This window comes from Lissotriton vulgaris, chromosome 2_1, assembly GCF_964263255.1.
Source record: "Lissotriton vulgaris chromosome 2_1, aLisVul1.2, whole genome shotgun sequence".
Lineage (NCBI taxonomy): Eukaryota > Metazoa > Chordata > Amphibia > Caudata > Salamandridae > Lissotriton > Lissotriton vulgaris.
In genome coordinates, this window is record NC_141687.1 from 1483693424 (window position 1) to 1483713180 (window position 19757).

At 42.8% G+C, this 19757-nt stretch overlaps 1 protein-coding gene across 1 annotated transcript in view; it reads right to left on the reverse strand.

Annotated features, from left to right (window-relative positions):
* The window catches only part of DDX18 (DEAD-box helicase 18), a 111065-nt gene that overhangs the window by 78807 nt on the left and 12501 nt on the right, over positions 1–19757 (reverse strand). Inside the window, exons 2-3 of the mRNA XM_086957359.1 lie at positions 5504–5698; positions 60–194 (exon numbers count right to left, since the gene is read on the reverse strand). Of these exons, the coding sequence (XP_086813485.1) occupies positions 60–194; positions 5504–5698 (330 nt within the window). The remainder of the gene's footprint in view (positions 1–59; positions 195–5503; positions 5699–19757) is intronic.

The following is a 19757-nucleotide window of genomic DNA, read 5'->3' on the forward strand; positions in this document are numbered from 1 at the left end:
GTTTTTAATCCTTCGATCATAAACCAATCAAAGATTACATTTTATGGAATAGCTCTTACCGGTCAACCCCAAGGGCAACTTTGGATTTTCATCATCTTGCTCTTCATGGGCATCTTCAGAATCAGCATTCTCCTCTTCAGCATTATGCTCTTCAACTGCAGCATCCGGTTTGCTAATTTTTATTCTCTTAGCTCCTGCAAATAACAAATAAGATGTAGTAGTTGATCTGTGAAAGCATCAAGTGGTCTGCAAAAGCATATACACTTGCAAAAGGCAAATAAAGGGAACTTCATAAGAACGGTGCAGATGAAGGCAATGCAAAACGTAAGCAATAATATTAATTATAACTTTTTGAACCCGGAAGCAAGCTCAACACTGTCAAGCTTATGTCTGCTCTTGGTTAGGAAGGGGCAAGAATACCAAACTATGCATCCAACTTCAATGCTTTATACAAGGTTAGTGCACATAAGGTTAATAAAAATGGAATTTGAAAACTCATACCCATGCAGTTGTAACCACTAGCACACAGTAGTCAAATTCAATCTGGTGCACCAAAACAGGTCTACAAACTTGAGTCTAAAGGCCTTTGAAAGTGTTTGTCTAGGTAAAGAACCCTTTGTTTCCATAGTATCACAAACATGAGATTAAATACCACCTTGCACGACTGCCCTGAGAGGAAGGACAGAAACAGCACACAAGAAATCAAAAGCTGCAATAAAATGGGTGAGGATCAAAAAGAATAAATGCATTGTCTGCACTTGTGCAAAGTCTTACAAGGACGCGTGGACATGGGGTGGCGAAGTGAGCTAAAGAACAATGATGGATTCAACCCAGATCTGTGACTGTCCATCATCTCCTTGTGCTTGCTTTGTGTGCCCTAAGTTGGCAGTGTATGCCCAGACGTGGGTCCCTTGCTCACTTTGCCACTGGATTCAAGCTAGCCTGGCTGATGAGGGGAGTAACACCAAAACCAGTCCCAGCATTCTTGTTTCCAGTCCAGAGAAGACCTGGCTTGGCAGCTCGGCTGGACTGTTCATATGAGGAACAGGAGCAAGATTGATTTGCATATGGCTGGTTCTGAACTGGGGTGGTGAAGTGAGCTAAAGAACGATAATGGATTCAAGCCAGATCTGTGACTGGGGGTGAGGGTCTGAAAAGTTTCAGCTTTCCGCCATCAACTTCTTGTGTTTGCTTTGTTTACCCTCAATGAGCCATTAAACCCCTTAGTTGAGAAGAAAAAAAGAGATTGACTAGCCGGCATGCTTCAAATTTCTCCTTGGGATTCAGTAGCTAGCTAAAATCTAAAAGCTGGGAACTTTATAAAATATCCACAAAGACAGCAAGTTCTATGTGCCTGAAATGTAATTGGCAAGACAAATACATCAGAAGATACTGCCAAAATGGAAGGTAGAAGGTAACAGACTGACTGACTTGATATTTATAAAGCGCACTAATGCCGAGACATCTTGGCGCTGAGATAAAGTACAGGGTAGTGCCAACGTGACCGGTTAGTATTGAGAAAAAAGCCATGTTTTTATTTGCTTCCCGAAAAGTGTCCTGCTTAGTTGAAGTCCAAGTGGTACCGGAAGTGAATTCCCCAATTTTGCTGCTAAGTGTGAAAAACGCCCCCCCCCCCCCCCCCCCCCACATTACTCGGTTTATCTTGGGGCAGAGCACCAATCCAGTATTTGAGGATCTAAGACGGCCTGATGGTTTGCAGCAAATAAAGAGGGCTTGTAAATCCTGAGCCCCTCCTCCGTGGATGGCTTTGTGGACTATACATAAAGCCTTAAAGTCCACCCGTCGTTTAACTGGAAGCCAGTAAAATTGCTTTACGCCAGCAGATGTGGAATGGTGCTTTGGAAGAATAAGTAATACTCTTACTGCGGCGTTTTGTAAAGATTGGAGTTTGGAAATCTGGGCTACACCAGCTCCCAAGTACAAAGCATTGCAATACTCCAACCTCAACACCACTAAAGCTCCTACCACCGTTTTCCTCAGTGAAAAAGGGTTAAAAAGGTAGGTTCTTCTGGAGGACCTTCAAGGTGAAAAAGCATGCTGAAGACACCTGATTTATCTGTGAGGCAAGACTGAGGTCTTTGTCTATCAGGACACCCATGTTTTTGGCTTTGGATGCCAGCACGGGACAAGTTCCAGCTTTAGGGGGCCACCATAGTTGGATCGAGATAGATGCTTTTGTCCCAAACTCAACAACCTCGGTTTTACCCGCGTTTAGTTCTAGAAAGAAGCTGCACCACTCCCACCCCTATCCACAGGGAAAACTATTAATACTGAATAACACAGTTCACATGGGTTAGGTGGAATATTGACCAAATCTATCATGAAAAGCCTAAGCTGCTAATATGCACACAATAGACCAATAACAATGACCAAAGACTCAGCAGATGTTATAACAAAACACATACAATATAACAAGAGCAACAACAGTGAAGCCTTCTGAACAGAGACCAAATTAAATATTAGTCTTTTAAAATTACATTTTCAAACAGCCGCCCAGAAGTACAATTAAAGAAGGCTGCTGTCCTAAACACAAGTTATACAGATGATTGCACAAGGTGACCTCCTTGTTTAAGGTACTGGGGTTTGGAACCAAGTAGTAAGAAATGCCATGATGCTTTCCAACACCATTATCGCCTGTGCCCTCTTTAGAAGAGCACACATCTAGTAGTGCTTTGTGATTAAAGACTTTTACACTACAGTGTATCTGTCATGTGTTCATGAGTTTCAAGAAAGAAAATAAAAAATGCCAAAATTTGAACTGCAAGGACTTGGCACAAGAATCCATGTCCTACCATGGATACACAAAGCTAAAATGAACTTCAAATGTCAAACCTGGGACTTTCGAAAAAATACAGAAGGCTAACATCGCACATAAGAAGATGTGGAATGGCAGAGCAATCAAGAGCAGGGTAGAAGGGACAGCTTATGTCATTAACACACCCGTTGACGTGTGTGTTTGAAACCCAAGAGAAGAGCAAGAGGCTGTTACTATTTTTTCTTTGCCTAAGAAAATATCCAAATTGTGCCTGCCTCCTTGCTGGGGCATTAGCTCTAGTCTAAGCCCACTGAACCAGATTCTCGGTCAAAGGGAGGTATTTGTTTTCAGTGGCAAGACAATTAATTAGGGATACAACTATATACATATATTACATACCAGAGGCAGCCAGTATCTACATGTAGTTAGACTTATTTCTTACTAATTTTGGTGCTGTTCTATGAAACTACATAAGACTTTTCAATAAAATAAAAAAATAACAAGCCCTGATTAGGTCAGTAAGCCTTGTCTTGGCAGAGTTTTCTATTTAATATCTATTGTTAAGTGGATAATAACTGGCCATCATTTGACAAACATTAAACATGGCAGATATTTAGTCAAAGAATATACCAAAATTTAGATAGGGCATGGGAACCTGCAAAATGTTTCCCAAGTGTCAAAAAGTATGGTCTGTGGCGAGACCGAGAGCCACACGAATATCAGTAGAGAAGTAAGTGCCCAGGGGTTGGGAGTGCAAGGTGGATGCAGGGGAAGCAAAGCATAAACATTGTGTGGACATGGTGTAACGGAGTTATTTGAGGGTTTCACTCCATACTGCTAGTCTCTAGAAGACTCAGATGTGACAATACTGTGTTATGCTGCACTGGAGTTGCTTTCTCTCCATCACTTCTTGGAAAAGCCTTCTCTGCTTGCTACAGTCGCCTCTGCCGAGTCAAGAGTACAATGGCAGTAATTTGATTATTGAACTGGAATGAAATAGAATCTTATGCCTCAACCTCGTTATGCCTTTAGTTTCTGACCTGTAAACATTAGAAGTGCTTAGGTACAGGCTCTGTTAAGGTACTGAATTCTAAAAACAATTCTTGACAAAGATCTACCAGCATAGTGCACAATTCATGGAGGTGGGCATACACAAACACTCAAACTCTACCTCTTGACATGGGACTGTAGTAAAGCTTTAGACATTGAACTATTACCTTAATCCTGGCTTTACCTCTGTGCCAAAATATGCTGATCTTAAATTCGGTCTTTAAAGTGTGGGCAGCTCTCTCAGCACCTTTAATTGCGGAGAATGGTCCCAGAGCCTCACCATTGGAAGCCCTCACAACTCAGTTGTTGTGTAATGAGCAAGGTCGAAACCGTGGAACAAGAAGTCTGCTTTTTATTAATCTCAGCAATCCCTTGTGTGCTCTTGGGTAATGATCTTGACAATACTTCTCTGTTTCTTTCTACTCCACCCGAACAAATATAGGAAAAATTAAATGAAATAAACACATAGTAAATATGTGAGAACAACAGGACTGTAACCCAACAATCATTTCACAAGTAGTCCTGCACGATCGTGCGGGTACTCCGGCTTCACCAAATTGTTTGAGGATAGTCAAATCATATCCTTCCTACGCTTCGGTCGCATTAATTTTCATTATGAGAGGTGTAGGCAAGCCATCCGAGGCCTTCAGTCAAGCGCAAACCAGATGCCTGGCTCTGCTCGAGGTGCTCTTGGATACTCAAACCCAAACAGGCTGAGCCTTAATGTAGCTTCTGTCTGCCATCCACGCACCAACCTCATGCACCAAGTATTAAGGACAAAGCATTACATTTAGCATTAAACAAGAGTGGAAAGTGATACCAGTCTACTGGTTGAATTGCACACTGTAAAACTATATAGCCTGTGATAAATCCCAGCTTTCTCATTTGACCAAGTCGAGTGATCCTATGTAATTGTTTTAGTACACTTTGCTGCTTTTTCATGACCACGTATGAGAGCTCCATGAAATACAGGAGTTAAAAATTAGAGTAGTACAAAACCTGCTCTACTGTTAGATTTAACAAGCTATAATAGTGTCCCATGTACAACAGCAACCTAGGGGATCTAGAGGAAGCATGTGCCAGCGGACTTGGTTCACTAATGGTATTGTTGGCAGGGAAAGACACGAGTGTTTAAATTCATGTTTGAAAACAATCACTTAATAAATGCCTTTTAATGTAGTGCTATAATCTGATACACTATTATCAGATGCATGTTTTAGGAACTCACCCGCTCGGCCCGCACTTGACTATCACCATGAACATTTCCAGGAAGGAGCAGAGGTGCACGAGACTTTCATAATTTATTTTTTTAGTCTAGTTCTATTAAGATGCGTCAGAAAACACCAAAGTTATCAGGAAACAAAAAAAAATGCTTCTCCTATGGAAACATGATCCTAACTATAACTACTAAGGGGAAGCGTCACTGGGCAATATTTTTTTTACATATACACAGTTTATCGGGGAAATGAAGGATAACTGCATCTTTTTTTTGTCTCATTTTACATAAAGCAGGATGTGCAGTCTTGCATGTACTATAAGCAACATGTATAAGTTGTGCCCAGGCACACAAACCAAGGACAACTCACTTCTAAGGAACATTTATCTGAAAGCTAAAAAGCAGATTTAGGGCAGATATATTGAAAGGGAACAATAACTAACTAGAATTCAAGAACATACCATTTTCATCAACATTAGATGAATCTTTTCTCTTTTTCTTTTTTTTCTTTGGCAGGATTTCTTTGGAATGATCTATGTCCTCCATATTCTGTTCCAGCGCACCAGCCTCCATTTCTTTGCCATTTTGTGATGTAATCTCAGTTTCTTCAACAGACTTAACTTCATCTTCTGCTGCTCCATTAGTTATTGTATTCTCTAAAACAGAATAGATGTGGCACAACACAAAGTGATCAATTGGGTTCAGTCTTGGGCACAAACAAAGCAAGGCAATTCCATAGTAATACACCCAAATCTATGTAATTACCACTATAGACAAGGTGACTCCACCCTCTTGCCTGCACACAGAAAATCTTTACTTCGGCTTGTTAAGATTGCAGTGAGGGATTCTTATATGGCTGGTTCATTGCCAACAACGATGGGCAATTGAGCACTAAACCGGAACAGAATAGCTATCGCCTGGACACAGGGAGAGAACACCTGCAAATCAAGGGATGTACTCAACATCTTCAGAACGATCTCATTTGTTCCAAATTACCTTAAAAATAATTAGACCAAAATGTTAATTGAATAATATTATGTACTTAAAATTGGACATTCATCCTCTACTGGAGAAAACTCTGCCAAGGTGGGTAGTAAAATGTATGCATTTTAGGAGCATGTATCATTTTCGCCCCATACTCAATCGGCACAACCTAGCTGTATGGTCAAAAAGGAAATCTTTTAGTGAGGTCATTACCTTAACTTAGGTACGACACTTTATGCATGATCCAAGTGTCCCATTCCTGGAGTACCTGGTATTAACAGTGGAGGATGCATGGCCTTGAAAAATACAAAAGTGTTTTCAGAAAGAGGTTGGCCATTTTGAAGGGATTCTTACATGAACCCAAATTGAAGAGTCTACCATGAAGTAAAGCCCAAACTTGAGCATGTACTGTTGAGTGTAACTAGTAAGGTAAAAGGCACTGCAAAGTCGTAACAGAAGCAGTTTACTGATCTAAATGAGATTCTGCCTTACCCTTATTACTATGTGCAAAAAATCTGGCAAGTTAACCCCTTGCGTGCGGGGCGTATTTTCCGCCTGTGCCGACTCCGCCTTGCGCGGGCGGAGTCATGACGGAACGGTTCCGTCATCAGCACAGCTCAACCGATGCTGATGACGGAACCGTTCTGTCATCAGCACGCAAGGGGTTAAACTTGTGTGCAGACCGGAGATGCCTTTAGAAACCAATTTTGTTTGACTGTCATCCTTTAACAAAAAGTCAAATTGTTTGCAGTAATAGGAGTTGCTAGAATATATTCTATGCTGAATTCACACGCTGAGTATCGGACAAAACTGACAAATCTCTGCCTTCGGACCAAAGGAACTACTTGCGTGTCTTTTTGTATGGCGTCAGCTGCCTATGCTTCAGAGGCTTATGGGTACTCTTTTTTATAGACAGACGAGTTGGCACCTTCCAAGATGACATTCTTGTTTTGCACACACCTTGGAAGAATTTACTGGCTTACGAAGGTCTGCTGTTATGACGCTTCGAATGGGCAAGTGCAAATGTTTGAGGAGGTCGAATAATAGGGAAACCAATAAAGTGGTTGGAAATCAAACTCACATATTAGCTTACAGCAATCAAAGAGGTATATACGTCAAAAAATTGAGACGTTGTCACCATTCCTTAGTCTCAGATTAATATACACACACACACACACGTCAAAGAGGGCTTTGAAAACACTATAAAAGTGACTAGTATATGTAGACTCGGAATCTAAACACAGCTTTTCAATGTTAAAAGCAAAAGAACTCAATGTATCTATTGTAAAGGTTGATAACAGTGGTGACGGGCTTTTTACCCACAGTGTGTAGAATGGAAAGAGAAAAGAAGGTCGACCTGTATTTGCTTGTGCTTCAAGGGGGTTTACAGTCATGGAAGGATTGGTATTACACAAATGAAAATGATGCTCTTGGATGAATGTGTGGTGTGAAACATTTCAACATTTCAATTTTTTAATATTTAATTTATTTGAGGCACACAGAATTGTTGGAGTGATTAAGTATAAAAATCACATGTTAGGGTATATGTTGGAAATAAACTGATTGAGAATTATGGTATTTGCTTTGGTTAATGATGCCTTTAGCTTAGTTCCTGAACAACTAAGTGAACACTTTGCCAGGGCCAGTTTTGGTTCTCAGTCCGGCCCTGGGTAGCACACTAATGTAAAATTTTATTTATATCGCGCAGCAATCGCTCCAATGGAGCATCTAGGCGCTACCTCCGGCAAATTACCACTGCCATTACAGACAACACATCTTCAATCGACTTGACCATTACATTTGCACAACCATACAGTTTTACTGCTAAAAGTATAAGGTAGACAAACTAAGTGTATAAATGTCCTCACCTAGTGTATCGATCTGTTTTGATCGTATTAAAATATTAGTTTCCAACACACTTCAGAATTACCAAACAGTTTGCTATATTTTAACTTTTCTAAATTGACACATTCTGAAATAGTTGCAAAGTTTAGTTAGATACATTTTAACTGTGTTGTGTGCTACAAAGAGAAAGCAACATCATACCGTCTTTCTTAAACCCTCCCATCCGCGCCCTGCAACCAGCATGATTGCCAAATAAATCCCCTCACTTTGAAGTAAAAGGAAGAAAGGTAAACACCAAGCTTCAAGAAATACAGAGCTTGACATTGGACCTCTGTCTTTGAATTCGCCGCATATGTGACGAACAAGATTTAAAGCTATTTACACCATTATGGGAATGGTAGAAGAATACACTAAATAAAATAGAGTTTGGGTAAGGGAAAGGACGTACACAAGCTGAACAGCCTAAAACAAATAGAGCCAACAAATAGAAAGAAAGAAAGTTACACCACAAAGCCAACAGTGCAATGGGCGGCATGCATTCCCAGGGATTTGTAGCAAAGTTGTATAGCGGCATGGCTGCTCTGCAGCATAGCTGAAAATAATAAAAATAAATAAAATGGGACAAAGATGCATTCATCGCCGATGCATTTTTTTTTCAAAAGTGCATTAGCCCTGGCTGCGACATAGTGCTTTTTTTCAAAAGTCATTTAGCCACATTCCAGAGCATTCGCACTGTTTTACACCATGGCTAAAAAACATTGTTAAGCCAATATCTCTCAGAGGCCAGACCTATTGGCTCTGCCAATGCTTAATATCCGGGGTGAGCTGCACATCTTGACTTCTAACCCTGGAAAACCAATTCATGTTTTAACACCACTGAGGTTGATAGACTCACTTGGACTCTATAACAGAAGCACCTGCCATTTACAGCTGGCAAGTATCAAAACAACGATACGGAGTGCTATGTAAAAGAAAAAATGTGCCGTTATTAAAATCAAGCCTGATAGGTAGAGGAAGAAGTTGCCATGGATTAGTGCTTTAAAGATGCTTCGAGTGCACCACTTGTGTATTCAGTAGAGACGTTCCTGCTACATGTCTTGCCCAATGTTCTTTTGACAGGCCTGGAAAATGGACTGTAACACACTTGTTCGAAAAAAATAACAAACGAGAATATTATATTTTAAATATAGGTGAAATGTTGCCGATATTCTCTGCCCGACCTTTGCGTTTAAAGGGTAAGGTGCAACTTTATCGGAGAGGAGATAAAAAAGCCTGCCGACTCATCTCTGGAACATACGAGAATACGTGGAGAAAGACTGACTGCCGAGAATGCAGGAATGTAAAGGCTCACACTGCTTTGCACTGGTCTGTTTTCCCAATATATTGGCGTTCAAGAACTTTCTGACCCACTTGATATCTCTCCAGTCTTGTGCACAGCACTTCCTTTAGATGTATTGCGCCTAGAAACGAGTTAATTTGAGCTGTGTGTTAGACGCTATCAAATAAAGTCAAATCTGGCGACCTATTATGTAAAGGGCACACTTTCCCTGTTTGCGCCCGGCGCACAATAACACAGGCGCAAACATGGAAAGTGCACCCTGTTACATGGAATGTGCAGCCATGGGGCGGAAGAGCATTCCTGTGAAAAACCTAGCCGCTGTTTTGAAGCCACTCTGTTTTCACTGAGCAGGCGGAACCCAGCCTGCACTTTTAAAGGGGATTCGAGTTGCCATGGGACCCACTTCCCCCCAACAGAGGGCTGCCATCAAGGGGCGAACTAACCGTGTGCCATCATTTAAGTGGCGCACTGACTGTGTGGCCCCAGACAGCTTCTTTACCTCTGCGCACAGGTCTGTAATATGGAGTGGGAGCAGAGGCAAAGTGACTCCCTCATGGGACACGCCCCAATGCAAATGAGGGAACACAGTCTGCAGATAGCACTGGCTTTACGTGCGCTATCGGTATTACAGAACGGGACGCACAAGTGTCTGCGGCCGCTTCTTGAATACCAAAATGCTGCAGCCCCGGGGGACTATTTAATAGACCCTGGAGTCAGTCGCCTGAGTCAGTCGGCTTAAAGAGAACAGTGATTTGCTTGCCAGCCAACAACTGGAGCATATGCATTAGAGATTTTAGAACACAGACGTGGAACTAAATGTGCCAGTTTTCCAACACTTGTGGGAGGTTTATCTTGAAATGGTGGTAAAAGAAAATCCTATGTGCTGTATTATTTCTACCAAAATAGAGGAGGCATGCACATGAACACATCACATCTTAGTAAGATAACTCGGGGGCTACTGCATCTACCACAACGATCTTGAGTAGTCTAAACTGTGTAAGAATCCCAGCAGGCCCGCTAAGCTTTACATCCTTTTAATTAAGAATATTGCTAATCACGTTCTCCATTGCTAAGGGTGCACATGTATGTACAATAATTTTCCTCTAGCTGGCAACCTGTACTGTTACAGGCAGTCAGAACAGCGTGTCCGCATCAAGGCACTCTATGTAGAGACCAGGTAGTCTTACATGCCATCTGCTTCAAAACCCACGTTGTACTTACTTACTAACTAATGTCAGAAGAGTACAACATCACAGATAGTACAATGGCCAACAGGAGATGTATAAGCTATTGGCATTGTAAATGACAACATTTTTATTTATGTGTTGGTTTTGAAAACAGATAAATAAATGGCATTGTCATTTACAATGCCAATAGCTTAATCTCTCGCAAATGTGAGACCTATTGCTATTGCATTTGCACCCACACACACACACACACACAGACATTCACTATTGCATGGGCCCCCACTTAGATTATTAGAAGTGCCTCCCTGTCTCCACATGTAGGCACACTATCAAACCTAGTTTCTTGAGAGCAAGGACTGCCTATGATGAAGCAGGACACGTGGTGGTGTGCGAGGACAGTCCGTAACTTTTTTTTGATGCCCAGCAATCTATCTTAGAGCTTACTGAGACGCCAGCATACAAGGAACCGCACTAGACTTGCTCCGCTCCTTCCTCGCCGGCAGAACCCAAAGGATCAAACTCCCACCCTTCCGCTCCGAACCCACTGTGATAATTTGCGGAGTACCACGCTCTTCAACATCTACATGGCCCCTCTCGCCGCCATCATCAGACAGCATGGACTCAGCATAGTATCCTACGCCGACGACACCCAGCTCATCCTCTCCCTCACGAAGGAACCCGACACCACCGGACTCAGCTTCCAGGAAGGAATGAAAGATGTTGCATCCTGAATGAGCAGCAGCTGTATGAAGCTCTACTCGGAAAAGACTAAAGTCCTTGTCCTCGGACTCACCCCCTCAGCTTGGGACAACACCTTGTGGCCCACCCCCACCCCAACAGGCCGAGCCCGGAACCTCACAATCATACTCTACTCCTCCCTCACCATGACCCGCAAGATCAAAGCAGTCACCTCCACCTGCTTCAACACCATCTGTATCCATCGCAAGACCTTCAAATGAAGCCCACTGAATCTAGAAATACAGTCACCCATGCACTCATAACAAGCAGACTGGACTACGGAAACGCCCTCTACGCTACATTAAACAAAACCCTGCTGCGTAAACTCCAGAACACTTGGGCCAGACTCGTGCTTGGCGTCAAACGACATGATCACATCACCCAACACCTGAGAGACATCAACTGGCCCCCCATCGAGAAGAGAATAATCTTCAAGCTACTCACCCACGCCTACAAATCCATCCACAACACCAGACCCAAATACCTTAAAGAAAGAGTTGCCTTCCACGTACCAAAGAGAAGCATCCGCTCCTCCAACCTCGCCCCAGCAGAAACACCACGCATTTGCAGAACCAGAGCGTGTGGAAAAGCCTTCTCCTACGTTGCGGCAAAGGCCAGGAAGGAGCTCCAGGTCAACATCAGACATTACCCCATGCTGCACACCTTTAGGAAGAGCCTCAAGACCTGGCTCTTCAGCTGACTCCGAGCTTCACACACCCCCTTCGCCGCCATGCCTTGAGATAGAAGTGACCAATATTTCAGGGTAGCTTCTATTGTGTGTACAATTATGTATCAACATCATTCATTTTTGTATGAACTACCACATTTGTTATTCCTGGAAATAGGAGGCGGCAACTGATTTGAAGAGGACCGGCAGACCATTAAAACACCCAATATAGCTCCAGAGGCCACAAGATTGTCAGATTTCAAAGATCTGTTCATCTACTTTTTCTCAATTAACCCCTTTTCTCCTTATCTGCATAATCATAAACCAATCCTGCCAGTCTCTCCATTTGACCTCACCACTAAGTACTCCTCAGAAAACTGTCAACCATTCATCTGTGTACAATTAAACTGACTCTTCCACCCCTTGTTTTCTCAAAAAACGCTGTAATTCTTTGTGTTAAATCTGCTCAGATGATGCCTCTCCAACAATTAAGCCGTTTCAATCAGGTTTCAGATAACATTAACACACAGAAACGGCACTCTCACTTATATCACGTCAAAAGTCATAACCACCCATCTACCTCTATGCAGCATTTGACACCACCAATCGAAAACTGCTTTTAACACTTGCTATACTGTAGATCAGTGAATCTTAACTTGTGGTCTGAGTACTCCTGGGTGGTCTGGGTGGCCTACTCAGGGTCCACGACTTTCACAAAATTAAATAGGTTTAAAATAAATAAATAAAAATGAATAAAGTATACACAAATAAAGAAGAGAAATTGAAAAGTTTTCTATATTGGATTGTGAATTAAACAAAATATTTAAATACATTTGCTAATGTATACTTTATTTTGCGTGTATTATTTTGAGATTCAAATCATACATTTCTTAGGCTATGGGGTCCGCTTTTAATATCTACTCAGTGATTGTCCCTGGATTCCAGTTATGATTCAGTGGGGGTGCACAGCAGTGAAACGGGTAAGAACCGCTGCGGACGACAAACATTTCACATTATCACTGTACATACCCCATCATTGTAACCACTGCTACTGTGTTTTCATTTACAACCTGCTTATAACCCCTTTACAATGACACATGGAAACACTGATCTTTCTGCTAGTTACCATTTTTTAAGTGGCTGGTGTGCACATGTTTATGTTTCACACAGCACTCCCAGTCATGAATTTCTGACTGTCCAAAGTCAATACAACACTGAGTCACTCACAGCTTTCTCATGCTGAACTCTTCTGAAAATGTAAATAATTAATTTTGTTAGCTCCACTATCATGCCATGCCATTGGTTTTTACCTGCAGGCAACTTCACCGACTAGGTGTCTGCATTCACCCCCTGAGATGGAAACCTAACCCACCATACATTTCAATCGTAACTTGCAGTTGGAGCCATTCATGTTTACTACAGCTACTGTGGCTAGGTTCCATATGAGAAACACAAGAAAAATCCATATCACCCCTCTTTCAAACAAGAAAAGACGTTCAACCAGAATATAAACAAATTTGATTGCTGTAACTAACCCCTAGCTGGTTTATCACGACCCTCAACAAAACTATAAAGTCTGGCAATATAACCCTTAAATTTCTCAGGCACCCAATACCTCCTGCTGACAAGGAGCCAGACTAAACAATAAAAACAAATGTATTCTGAAAGGAGTACATAGCTGGGTGGCACAAGGAACATCTAGAAATTTTAACAATGGAATGAAGACGTGTGCCTCGCATTGTTAATTGGCATAAAGATAGTGCATTGGCTACATCCATCCAACAGTCACAATTGTGAAGCTTGCACGGCGATGTGTACTAAAGTGGAGCACTGTGATACTGACATTTAATTATGTACCTAGTGGTGAAAATAAAATATTAGCATGTAGAAACTAACAAACCGGACTACATTGTATTTCACAGGGACTGATCTTAAGCTTGCACATAAATTATCTTTCAGTTAGCAGCAATATGAACCATGTGAGTACCACCTTAATATTACTGGCAGAAGCACAAACTGTTGCAGATCTCCGCTATAGAATGGAAAAAACACCCTAAAATACAGATAAACAGAACCATACAATAAAAGAGCAATTGTAAGCATACTATATTTTCTGGCACACTGATCCACGTAGTTGATTAAGTAGTTTGGGATGCCCCAAGTGGCTAACTTGGACCACAGTTTAGAACTCTCCACGTTATCAAACGCGGCGCTGAAGTCAATGAAACAGACATGCAGCTGCGTTTTCCTCATTTTTGTCGTGTCCATTATCAATGAAATTGCCTTGATGTTAGATATCGTACCCGAGTTTTTTCGGAATCCTGTCTGATTTAGCGGGATTATTTAGTTATTTTCTGCCCAGATTGACAATTTCTCCAGCAGTGTTCGCGCAAAATATTTGGCCTCTTTATCGATCAGAGCTACTAACCGGCAATTTGCTGGCGAGACCTTCCTACCGCTTTTATGGAGAAGAATGATCGTTGAACCTTTCCATGATTCTGGAATTATACCCAGTTGTCTTACTTCCTGAAAGAGTGGATGGAGTATTTCTGCCCAGTCTTCCCGCTTTTCTTTAAACACTGCCGGCGGTCCCTCCTTTCTTCCCTTTCTAATCGGTTTCCTGATCGTCAAATGCTTAGTGGCAAGTAAGCTTTCCTCCTTGTGATAGATTGAGCAGGAAGAGTTGAGTGTATCAGTTGCTCTTGAGCGGATTCAGCGGCAGAGCTTTCAGAGAGATGGTTGTTGCCACTTTCCCTTCTCCCTTTGATGGTATTGTGCTCATCCTTGGCTGCACTGCTGTGTTCCGGTATGTGCTGAATGTTTCTTTGGCTGTTGAAATGGGAGTTTAAGTAGCTTGCCCAGCAATCCTCTAATATAAATGAAGTCAGTCCGCCGCGATGTGGATGTATGATGGAGTTTACTGTTTTCCAGAAATGATCACTGGCGTTGTGCTTAATGTTGTGCAAGAGTTCTGCCCAGCGGTCCGGTTCGTTGTTATTATTGAGGTGCCATTTCAACCTCATCAGTTGAGTGCTCTGTTGCCGCAGGGTTAAAAAGGAGCGATGTGTTCCTTGATGCATGGCGTAGAGATCTTATGGAGCTGTTTATCGATCTCTTAAGACCTTTTATTTGTGCTCTTTGAACCTTTGTTAACTTTTTCTCTTGTGTTTGTGCCGAAGAACTCCTTTTTTTATGTCTGTTGCCTTTAGGTTGCGGAGGTTGGTTGTGAAACGTCCCCAAGTTTGTATCAGGTTCTTTCCGAGCCGTTGAGCATATAGAAGGTCGATTGCCGTGTCTGTTAGGGACTTTATACTTTCTACAGTAAACTTGATGCTCCTGTAGTTCGATGTAAAGCTTGAGCCTAGTTTTAGAGCAGGATGAATGCTGGTCGCAGCCATTGCCGCTAGCATGGTCTCTTGTGGACGGTGGCTGCTATCCCCTGTCGCCCATTTTGAACCCTATCACATATTGAAACAGCTTAAGGCTGACAAACGTGTAATCTAAAAGCGAGCTTGTTAGTTCCGTGTGATAACTTGCCACTGGGATATCTCCTTCTGTTCTTCCATTGAGGGCCCTCAGGTTTACATGTTATAATTCTTCCAGCAGGAATCAATATACCTTGTTTGGCCTCCCGTGCATAAAGGTTCCTTGTGTTGGTAAATTGTAATAGAACGATTGGAGGCAGACTTCCTTTTGCTTTGGATGATCCCATTAGGTATAAATTCACCCAAAAGTACGAGATTTGGTACTTCGGTGCAGCCTACGTGAGAAGTTATTTGTTCTGTTAATTTTACAGAATCAATTGCAGTTCGTTTTGGGTGGATGGATACGTTGAACAGGGTTGCTTCGTTTTGTGCTTCTGCCCAGGTAAGAGTGAGTTTGACTGTTGAAGCTACATTTGTTTCCGGTCCAGTTATCCCTGCTGTGGATATGGATGTTGAGATATAGGTTGTCAGCCCTCCTGAGGCATGGCCCGTTTTGCTACCCTTAACGGCCGGGCGAGCAAAGCAGAGGAACCCATGTATGAGCCATGTTTCCTGTAGCATGAGGATATCAAAGTTATTAAGATATTGCAGAAAGTCGGGGTCTTGAGTTTGACGCTAAGCCATTTACATTCCATGAGCAGAGACGCATCACTGGTTCTTTTTGCCTACGGTTGCCATGGTCTGTGTGATTATTAAGTCATTGGGTTGCTGTTGCAATGGTTATTGTTCTTGTACATTGGTTGGCGAACCAGGAGTTGCGTCCGCATGACAGTTCAGCCCTTAGACAGGGCTCGAAAAATCCAAAAAAATGGTACTAGTCCTGCAGAACTAATACCTTAAAAAATGTCCTCGACCTAACTGCAACCTACTTGACCTCCGTCTCTGAAAGCGGAACAAATGTGACAAGATAAGATTTAAAGGCATCTTTATTGCTCATTAACTTTGTGAGCAATAAAAATTCCTTTAAATCTTATCTTGTCACATTTAGTCCGTTTTCACAGACAGAGGACAAAAGTTGGTTTGTTTTCCTACTCGCCAGAAAGGGAGAGTAGGACCTAAAAACAGCTCGACCTTGTTAAATTTAACTCGACAATGCGAGCGGTCGAGTGGAATTTGAGCCCTGTAATAGAGGTATGGTTTGATTAAAAGCCCTTCTCTGCTCTGAGTGGCCGAGAGCACCTCTTAATACTGAGGTGGATGGTCTTAAGCATTCTTTGGTGCCTGGCCTTGGGCTCGGGTTTAATAGCGGTGCTGGATAAGCTGGAGGTTGGTAGGGGCCGATTTGGATGCCCCAACCTTTAAAAAGGTGAGATGCTCCTTTAATACTCTTTGCGCAGTTGCATCTGATTTCCACAGTGCCCTTGTTATCTCTGGCTTCACTGGGTTGTCTGACGTGAGAAACTCAATTGCTAGTAAATATGTAGTATTCCGGTCTGCCAGGGTGGGTATGGCCCGAAGCAATTTTAAAACGTTGCCTCGGTTCAACACATCCTGGCGTCCTTTTGTGATATACTCTGGTTTGAGCAGAATGTATTTCAGTATCAGAAGATTTGGGGGATAGGCCGTGCTTTTGAGATGCCCAGTCGATTAAGCAGTGGGGTTTTGCTGGGTTAACCGCCGAGGCACATTCTGGTCTTGTTGCACAAATGCACGAGAGAAATTGGAATCTTTTTCCATATTTGTTGTTGAAGTTGAGATTCCTGATCGGTTCTGTTCTTGCCAAGAAAGAGAGGCCTGAGACGGTTGGTCCAGGATTGTCTTAGCTTGGTTCCCCGCTATAGGGGATGCCACTGTCTGAGTTGTACAGGTCATTCTTTTTGCCGGTTCGAAGTTTCCGGCTTGGTAGACAATGTGAGATTGCCCGGTCTCCTGACGGGTATGCTCCTGGTTTGGTTCCTTTATCAGGGCCGTGATTTTATGCTGGTTGGCTAACCCAACATGGATGATTAAGTTAGAACTGGTGGTTTGTAGAACGGGATCCAGACCAGTACTGTTTATTTATTTATTTATTTACAAGCTTATATAGCGCTGGAATCGACTCCATCAGGAGTATCTCTGCGCTTTTGGGCCAGTCAACAAATACAGAAAGGAACCCTAATACGGATTAGATCTCATTTTTAAATAAAACAGTTTTGAGGAGTTTTCTAAACTGTATGTGAGAGGTGCAGAGTCTGAGATTTAAGGGGAGTCGATTCCATAGATTGGGTCCTGCTACGGACAGTGCTCTGCCTCCGTGTCTGGTCTTCTTGACACGAGGAACCACCAGTTGATGGCTTGTGCTGGATCTAAGTGGCCTAGACGGGATGTAGGGAATGAATTTCTGTTGCAGGTAGGTAGGGCCTTGTCCATTTATGTTTTTATGTATTATACAAAAATGCCTGTTGAAGGCTTTATCTCTTTCCGATCCTGGAACTATCTCAGCTTGCTTCGATGACCATTCCTCTGTTCCTACTAGAGGTCTTTCAGGGATGTAGAATGCTGCTATGTCTTGAGCCGATTTTTCTTGCATATCGCCCCCTTTTAAAGCTTTTATTGGGTTTGAGCTCCGTTTAGTGAAAATTGAATAAGTCGCTGCTTGTTTAAGAGGGAGTAATTTCTGATTACGACCTTTTCTTTTCAGCTGGTGGCGTTGTTTTACATTAGTTTTTATCACTACTGGTGTATCCAAAGCTGTCCTTGAAAGGTCCCCGGTGTTGCCCACGATGCGCACGCTTTGATGTAGATCGGTTTTAATGATCTCGCAGAACTGCTTTGAGCTGTTGTCGGAAGTGCGGAGAAGTCGTCGGTGGGACAGCTACCACTAGCGGCGCTGGTTGTTTTTTTCTTCAGCTCGTTGAGCGCAGTGGAAAGCATTGCCGGGTTGCCAGCTTATCCACGATCTGGCTGCACCCGCATTGGAGGTAGTTCTCTGTTTGCGCCCTTCTTATTAATGAGTTAAGTTCCCCCGGTTTTTCATCGATCCCTGAACTAAACACTGCCAGAGTGTTAGTAGTGAGAGCTGTATGTCCATCTTATCTGATTGATATTGTAGCGCCTCTACTGACAAATGCATGGTCTTTAAGAGGGAAGCCCATGCGCTTCCATCTGGCGGTTTTGGGTTCCCCCCGCCCGTTCCTTTGAGCCCACTTCCCTCTTTTGCCACGAGGACTGAGTGTCAGGAGAGAGCAGGTGATTCATCTTCTCCGTGAAAGGACCCAGCTGTTGGTCTGGGGAGTATGCTGCCAGCATGTCCTCCCATTCCTGTGTTCCTGAATAGGATAATACAGCCCTGCCTTCCTCCTGCGTTGGAAATTTTAAATTGGCTGACAGGGGTGTCGACTTAAGGCTCGCTCGGCTGCTGGAACTAAACTCACACCTAGGAGTATCTGTCATTTCACCGTTGGATATATGTGAATCCTGGGAACCGGCGACAGAACTTTCGGGAACCTGAGGAGAGTGCTGTTTGGTCAGCTTATTTTCTGGGCTGAGTGTAGCTGAACCGGGCTGCTTTCTCCAGTTGGCCCTTTTTCATTTGATGACTGGCCTCCGCCTTTTGGGAATTTTAGTGGCTGCGCATTGAAAGGGGTTCCTGATGTTGTGACTGGAGTTATTGCCCTTATTGAGCTAGTTGCTATTATTAATTTCTTCGCTTCTGCTTTTGGAGATTTCTGAGTTTTCGGAGATCCGAATGGCCCTGTTGTTGCAGTAGGGTGAAATTGGGTTGGTCCAGAGGATATCAAATCTCCTGTGAGCTGTGTGGTCTGTGCCTTATGCTGCACCGTGGGGCTAGCTGAAGGACTGGTTGTAGGGGATCCTGTTATGTTGTACTGGGGATTTCCCTGTATTGTTTTGTTTTGTAGGCCTTCGTTTATGCCTTCCGTTTTTGGTGATGTGGTTATGCATGTAGGTGAAGATGTTGTTAAAGGAATTTTAAAAATCTCCACGTTTTTTTGTCGTGGCTTGATTATGAACTTGTGCTGTAAATTGCTGTTTCCGCTGGGTTTGAGGCATTGACTGGATTGTCTGCCCTATTTATTTATTTGCTGGTTTATATAGCGCTAGGATAGACTCCCAAAGGAGTATCTCCGCGCTCAGAGACAGCAAACAAGCATAAATAAGGACCATGACAATGGTATCGCACCAGGACGTATAGATCAGTTGAGCCTTAAAAGTCGTAACTCAGCTAATTTTGCTTAAACATGAGGGTTTTCAGCTGCTTTCTAAAGGAGAGATGGTCGGAACACTGTCTCAGTTGGAGGGGAAGACTGTTCCATAAGATAGGGCCCACCACCGATAGAGCTTTACCACCCAGTCTGGTCCTGCTGATCTTGGGTACCCTCAGCAGCAGTTGTTCACTTGACCTGAGTGTGCGTGTGGGGACATATGGAACAAATTTATTAGCCAAATAGGCAGGTCCCAGATCATGTAAACCTTTATGTATAATGCAGTAGGTCTTAAAATTAACTCTTTGGCGTATGGAAAGCCAATGAA